The sequence below is a fragment of the Bos taurus genome, chromosome 15 (assembly GCF_002263795.3).
Source record: "Bos taurus isolate L1 Dominette 01449 registration number 42190680 breed Hereford chromosome 15, ARS-UCD2.0, whole genome shotgun sequence".
NCBI lineage: Eukaryota > Metazoa > Chordata > Mammalia > Artiodactyla > Bovidae > Bos > Bos taurus.
Window position 1 is genome coordinate 49,692,445 of NC_037342.1, and position 8,111 is coordinate 49,700,555.

An 8,111-nucleotide genomic window follows, 5' to 3' on the forward strand; every position below is an offset into this window, starting at 1 on the left:
AGATAATGGAAATTTTATGCACGGGAGTGACATAATCAGGTTTGTATTTTAAAATGATTATTGTGGCTGCAATGAAGAAAATGGGTTAAGACAGAGTAGAAGGAATGACTAGAGAAAAACTTTTAGGAGGTTATAAAGTTTTCGAGGACAATATGATGATAACTTGATCCATGTTGATGGTCATTGCCGGGGTCCAGCCCCAGCTGATCCAGGGTATTCGAAGGAGAGATGGCTTCGGCGACTATTTATTTATTTATTCATCAAAGATGTAAAGAATGAGGATAGCTCAGTAGGAAAATTCAGTGGAGAAAAGAAGCTGAGTAGCTTGGTTTATGCAGAAAATCAATATAACCCGTGACACCAGGTTAGCTCTGACCATGGAGGCTGCAGGAGCCCTCTCGAATAGCAGAAGGTGCCCCACCTTAGACACCTTCTCGAGAGGGTCTTAGAAGCCCAGGCAAATAAATGGTCACAGAGGATATCCGCACTCCAGATGGAGACTCAGCTGGAAATTGAGGGGAAGAATGACATGGGGAGACCAAGCTTTGGTGAGCGAGGCCCGTAGCTTTATTTTCAACAGGGGCTTATATACCCTAAGTTACACATAGAGGATAATAGGGGATGCAAAGTCAGCAGTCTTTGATCCTTATCAAAAATCAGGGTTTCTTTCCTGCAAATCTATCGTATACAAATGGTTTAGGTGATTTACATCATCTTCTGGCCAGAAGGCCTATTAACATTTTATGACTCTTGATATAGACTTATCAACCGTAAGACTTATTTTCTCTAAGAGTAATTATCTTAAGGTTTGGCGCCATCTTCCGAAGATAAAATTGCATTCCTATAGGGTGGATGTGTAATGGGTTTACAACAAAGGAAAGAATTTATTACCTTAAGGGTCTAAAGTTACTAACACCAAGGCCACTACTTATTTTTTCTACATACCAACTATATTAATTAATACACATTCAAGGATACAATTCAGGAGATGTGAAAACTTGGCAACAAGCATTGGCTCATCAGTGAAATCTTTTACTAGTTTTATTCTGACAGTTTCTAACTCTCTGAGAGGCTCTAAGCTATTTGAATATCTTAAGCTTCCCATGCCTCGAGGCTGGGAGACTGTAAACAATTGTATGCATAGCTGTAGGAGTCTGGGTAAAATTGTCAGGTGAGTTAGAGAGCCATCTGAGGGGTTTGGATTTAAACACTCCTAGTTGCCCAGGAACTTTATTAATTGGAGCTGTAAGTTAACTCTTTGACAGAGAGAGCAAGATGGTGGTGGGGGACAGCCCCCAGTAAAGTCAGAGGTGAGAGCACAAAGCAATAAAGTAGGCAGACTCTGGTTTTTGGGGGGTAGATGCTCGAGAATATCCAGGGGGACTCCTGAGGCTTGATCCTGCCTTTGCGTATGCCGAGCCTCCTTCCTCATGACCTTTGTCACGAGTGGAATGCCTCACCAGCTCCCGGCAGGTCATCCTGATGAAAAGAATTAAATTGATTTGAGTACCCTGAATATACATTAGGACTTGGCTTGATGAACACTTTGACAAGCTCACACATTTTATGACCGTTGCTTACCCTAAGCCTAAAGTTTGGAGTGGATGATTGATGAAGAACCTTTGTGTATTTATGTGTCTTTGTGTGTGTGTGTGTGTGTGTGGTGCATTAACTGATTTAAAAAATATTTGAAGACTTATACAATTTGCCAGGCAGTGGGGAAATAGTGAACAAACAGCGCCCCAGTCATTGTCTCCAGGATATTTACATTTGACTACATCCTGCAAAAAAATAGTTGTTAGCAATTTCTTCCGCTTTTATATTTACTCTCAAGTTGAGCTTTTGACTTCTGCCAAGAGTTTTTCCTGAAACTCAGTCTCTCCTAAACCTAGAATTATGCATTTTTTTAAATAAAGCTCATCTCTTTCTTCTACTTGAATCTCACTTCTCTGTTATTTTTCTTTTTACGTGTCTCATTTACCAAACAATGGTCTTAATTTAGTCAATTAAATATTTTATTTACTGCATACTTTTTTGCCAGCTTTTTATGGATCTTTTTTGTATCTAGGGAATCAAAACTTCTAATTTCACTTTCAGTTTTGTCTGTGGAGGTCCCAGTGCCACTGGAAATTAAAATGATTTAAACTGTTGGTTTTGAAGCAAGCCATAGCAGTTTATATATAATTATAGTTGCATTTGGCCCTGCCTGTTGTTGCCCCAGGTGTTCTTTAATTTTCATTCTAAATAATTCTTCAATCCTTACTCCTCACTGGGCTTCCTAAACCATACCATACAACATGCCACAACACACCAGCAATTAGTTTTACAGTGCTTCTGAACAATTCTTATCCATCTGTACTCTCCTCACTAATTAGCTCTAGGATTTGTTCTCCAGAATAGCAAAGTTGAATAATGTCCCTTGCTTAACAGAGAGGCCACTAAGGACTCAGGAGGGCCAGGACAAACCAGCATAAATCTGCCTCTAGCTCAGATGGTCGTCTTTTTCTGGACATCAACAGATCTTCCTCACACCTCAAGAGGACAGTGGCTTTGCTGGTCCCAGTCCCCCTATGACCAAATTCTCAACCATCTACAGGTACTATGCTAGGAAAAGAGAGACAAATGGGGAGGGAAAAGAGTACAAAATCCTGAGATGCACAAAGTCATATAGGATAAAGAGATTCTCAAATCTTTTCATCTAAATACCATAGTCACTAACCCTTGTACAGTTAAGATTGAGATCTGTAATCTTTAGATTGCCCAATGACATTCATTAGAAAATAATAAGTAGTATCTTCCTAATTTTTAAATCTAAATTTATGCTTCCTTTACTCAGATTAATATTTATATAGTTGTTGCTGGCAGTACTTAAAGCTCAAATAATATCCTAATGCCACCACCACATGGATAATTTTTATTTATACTATTCCTGATAGATGAGCATTTAAATTCTACCTGAAAACTCCTGCTGATAGTGAGCTTCTAATTTCACAGGGCTGTCTTTTCTTTTGAGTTTGTGGTAGGTTTCTTTCTCCTACTGAACTAAAACGCACCTTTAAAAATATTTTAGCCTTCTTTATTTGGCCAGGTATCTATGTCTGGTGACACCAAATATATATTTTTCCCCATAGCAGGTAATGAATCAAAAAATCATGGGGGACTATACTCAGTATTTTATAATAATCTATAAGGAACTCACTTATAAGGAACAGGAATATGTAAAAATGGAAATATATATATATATAAAACTGAATCACTTTGCTGTACACCTGAAACTAAACAATATAAATCAACTATACTTCAATTTTATTTATTTTTTTAGATTAAATGAACTGATACTTTTATCTTTATTTTTTTTGTCTGTAAAGTTGTTTATTTTTATTTTTTTTAATTTTATTTAATTTTTAAACTTTACATAATTGTATTAGTTTTGCCAAATATCAAAATGAATCCGCCACAGGTATACATGTGTTCCCCATCCTGAACCCTCCTCCCTCCTCCCTCCCCATACCATCCCTCTGGGTCGTCCCAGTGCACTAGCCCCAAGCATCCAGTATCATGCATCGAACCTGGACTGGCAACTCGTTTCTTACATGATATTCTACATGTTTCAATGTCATTCTCCCAAATCTTCCCACCCTCTCCCTCTCCCACAGAGTCCATAAGACTGTTCTATACATCAGTGTCTCTTTTGCTGTCTCGTACACCGGGTTATTGTTACCATCTTTCTAAATTCCATATATATGCGTTAGTATACTGTATTTATGTTTTTCCTTCTGGCTTACTTCACTCTGTATAATAGCTATACTTCAATTTTAAAAAAGACAAACTCTTTAATATCATTTTGCTTAGAAAATGTATGTTTCAATTTTTTTCTCTGTGTATTTTTAAAACCACCAATGCACTTTCAAAAGATGTTTTTCAATAACACTGAGTAGAGACATAGAATGCACAGTTCTTATTTTGAACACATTGAACCTGACAGATTTATGAAAAGTTGTTAGAGGAGGCTACTTTGGGGCAGTTCTATGAAATGTTTAATGCTGACCTCAGTGGCCATGAGCAAAATGAAAACTTTCAAATTACCTTCTCTTGGATGCTGATAAATTGACATGGTGCTTAAAGTACACTGTCTTTTCTATTATCACTGCCAGGTTTCTGGGTTCTGGTTTTCTAGTGTACTCAAGCCCTCAGATGAGGTCTCCTATTGTATTAGAGATGGATTGCTGAGATCAGGAAGAAATGACTTTCTGGTAAGGATCCATAAAGTACTGATTAAAGGTTATTTATGGAAACACACGATGGTAGAAAAGTACAGAGGTTGAATGTAAGTTTATGGCCCTTCCAACCTTTTCTAAAACGCTTTTTTAGAAAGATGGCTTGGAAATGGGATTTTACAGGCTGCCAAATTATTTGTACTTTGTTAGAATGTAGTGATAATAGCTATGGTAAAATAATACACATCTAAGGGGGAAAAAGATTAAGGATAAAATTACATATTTTATCAGGGCCATCATGTAGTCCTTCTTATGGTATCCGTTCAAGACTAGTTATTATCCTTATAATAGTTATTATCCTCATAAACACAAAGCAAAAAGGACTTTATTTTTGGCACATCTCACTTAATCTTTGTACTTTATTAAAAACGAAGAAAATTGCATTTGTAGAGCACAGAAACATTAAAAGAATTAGGCCAGAAACATTGTACATTTTATACAATGTATGGATTTAATGATGTACTTAATTCTCACAGAAGTTTTGCAAGGTAAAGCTCATCTCATTTTTGAGATGAGGAAAGAGGCTCACAGCCTTGGACACTTTATGGTCAAGTCACATAGAATTAGTGGCAGGGTTGAAATTGTATCACAGCTGCGTTATCTAAAGACCGTATTATTTTTACTATACCAAGTTACCTGCTAGGAGACCTGCCTGCCATTTGGCTGTGGCTTGCCTTTTACCAAAGGTGGTTGATACATGAAATACTTAGATCTTCATAAATCAATTTATGATGTATAAAAGCTGTGTACTTTTTGCCACTGTGTTTTGGGATCCTAAGTATTTAGAGTAAAGTAACTGGCAAAAAGACAAATAATCGAAGTTTGTGAAAACAAAAAAAGGACACAGTGTTAATATTACTGTACTTTTTTATTGTGGTATAGTTGTTCTACCATGTTGTGTTGGCTTCTACTGTGCCTCAGTGTGTATCAGCTATATGTGTACATGGGCTTCCCTGATAGCTCAGTTAGTAAAGAATTGACCTGCAGTGCAGGAGACCTCAGTTCAATTCCTGGGTCGGAAAGATCTGCTGCAGAAGGAATAGACTACCCACTCCAGTATGCTGGCTTGGAGAATTTCATGGACTGTATATATACATATATCCCTTCCTCTAGAGCCTCCGTCCCACTCCCCCTTGCCATGTACTTTTATTTTTTAAAGCAACTTTGTGTTATGTTTTCTCATCTCTGTATTTTAAGCATCTGTTGAAGCTTCTATTTTTTCTGATTGCCTTTTATAAATATTATATAATTGGAATATTTCTAATAAAATGTGAAGTCCAGACCTTAATAGTGAAATTTAGTATTTTATGGTCTTTAACCTATACCTGTCATCAAATAATTTGTAAATATGTATTTCTATTTGTTATGTATATTAACATATTTAACAAATATAATCTTATTTATATAGAAATATGTTACCATTAACTTCTAAATTATGGTTGCTATACAAAAACACATGAATATATATATATAAAATTTTAATATGAAATTATTATCTATTGAGGTATTTTTGACTCTACCTTTGTCCTTCAAAATATCAGTTATTCCTCCAGAAAACCATATTTTTCACATGTAAGATCAGCAAATTTCCTAGGTTATTGGTCAAAATAAAGAAAAAAAAACACTCCAGAGAAGAATTCTGAAGCACGAAGCCCAGTCTCAAGAAATGAGGACCTTCGGATGATGATATTCAACTTCGTGAGTGAAAACCATGCTTTCTAGCTCATCCACATCCCCATGTCATGCCTGTAATGAATATATTGGGTCTCCTTTCAGGTCCTGTTCTCTGAGGGGAAAAAAAAAAAAACTCTCCTACAAGTTTATATACATTGAATATTAAACAGGATCAAGTCAACAGGAGAATTTACACAGCAGAGTTGGTATGTTTTTATTGAGAATTTTTCCCTGAGACTGCTTCTCTCTCCTGCAGAGAAAGTAACTGAGAATTATCTCCCTCCTTAACTCCATTAGCTGCAACATTTATTTGTTCACTAGTTGGTAAATTTTGCTAATCGCCATAAACTACTATAGTACCCAGCATTTTAGCTTCAAATGATGCAGTGATTTCAAAATGTCCCTCCTTTCTTTCTCTCTAGGAATCAGATCTTGAGGAGGTCTGGAGAGGGATGTCCTCTTGCAACAACTCCATCCCTCAGCCCTTGATATTTGTCCTGGCTGGAATTCCTGGCCTGGAATTTTCCCATGGCTGGTTCTCTGTGCCTTTTTTCTTGGTGCTTGTTGTTGCTGTCATTGGCAATGCCACCATTTTATGTATCATCAGGGTGGAGAAGAGTCTTCACGAGCCCATGTTTCTCCTCTTGGCCATGCTGTCAGTTGTTGACCTGTCTCTTGTCAGTGTCACTGTGCCCCGCATGCTGGGCATCTTCTGGATGAATGCCAAGGAAATCAGCTTTAATGCCTGCCTCACACAGATGTTTTTCATCCCATCATTTTATGTCATGGAGTCTGGGGTCCTTCTGGCTATGGCTTTTGACAGATTTGTGGCTATCTGGCACCCTCTGAGATATACAACTGTCCTTAGTAACAGCCTGCTTGCGAAGATGGCACTGGCTGTCCTGGCAAGGGCAGTGGCAGTGCTGACCCCAGCACCCATCCTGGTGAAAAGACTGGAAAGCTTCCAAACTCACATCATTGCGTACTCATACTGTGCCTACATGGCTGTGGTGCAAATAGCCTGTGGAGACCTCTCTGACCACATTGTCTATGGCCTTATGGTTATTGTAGCATCTGTGGGATTTGATCTGTTTTTTATCATTCTGTCATATGGGCTGATCCTTCATGCTGTCTTTCGGATACCCTCTTGGGAGGCACGGGGCAAAGCTTTCAGCACATGTGGCTCTCATCTTTGTGTCATTGCTCTCTTTTATTCCCCTGTTATCTTTTCTGTCTTGGCCCAGGTTTTATGCTATCATATGGCTCCCCACCTACAGATTATCATTGACAATCTCTACTTCTTGGTGCCTCCCATGATTAACCCTTTGATTTATGGGGCTCGGACCAAGCAAATGCGGGAGTGGGTGCTACGAATCTTCCATTGTGAAGGAGATTGATGTTGGTACCTATGGAGCTGGAAATCATGTTACGTTGTAGGTAGAGATAATTCCTGTCAGAATTGGGCTTAGTGAGGAAAAGTATAAACCAAGGCAAGAGAAGGACTTGGTCAGTGTGGGAATGTAGCAGGGGCATGTCATTTCCATCAAGATGTAGTTGTTATGAAAACTTCATGACAAGCAATCCTTCCTAAATGCTTATGTGTAATAAAACAGGAGAACATTTTGTAATTAATTTTATTGTTTATCTACTTCCATCACATAACATAAATTGGAATTTTTTTTTCAAATGAGGTAAACTGAATTTAGGCATGTATCTTAAAACCTATGGATAAAAACAATTATCCAAAGTTTTTGTTGATATAATGATTTTTCTTCCACATTTATGTTTCAGATATTTCACCAACAGAATTATATATTATTGAAAATAACCCTAATTGAAATAAACATGTATAAGTATCCATGACCATATCAATAAATACTGAGCCCCTTTTTTTGTCTGAAAGGTTTTAATAGAGAAGTGTAATCCTTAGAGAGTTACTCAGTGTCAGAACATAGCACCAATATACAGTAGATTGGACTTGATAGGTAAGATTTTACAAATGGAAAAAAAAAAAAAAAAAGACAGCCTTAGTTTTTTTTTAGTAACCTCCATTTCCATACTGTTTTTCATAGCGTTCCACCAATTTACAATCCCACCAGCAGTGTATGAGGGTTATCTTTTCTTCATATCCTCACCAACACTTATTATCTCTTGCCTTTT

At 37.4% G+C, this 8,111-nt stretch overlaps 1 protein-coding gene across 1 annotated transcript; it reads left to right on the forward strand.

Moving 5' to 3' along the window:
• The first annotated feature begins 6,403 nt into the window (after nt 1-6,403).
• Nucleotides 6,404-7,348, forward strand: OR52AD1 (olfactory receptor family 52 subfamily AD member 1). Its single transcript, NM_001390348.1, has one exon. It carries the CDS (start codon nt 6,404-6,406, stop codon nt 7,346-7,348), a length of 945 nt encoding a protein of 314 aa, NP_001377277.1.
• The last annotated feature ends 763 nt before the right edge of the window (nt 7,349-8,111 follow it).

Bases quoted from the DNA above. Each gene is read 5' to 3' on its own strand.
- OR52AD1 (NM_001390348.1), top strand. From the start codon at position 6,404: ATGTCCTCTTGCAACAACTCCATCCCTCAGCCCTTGATATTTGTCCTG.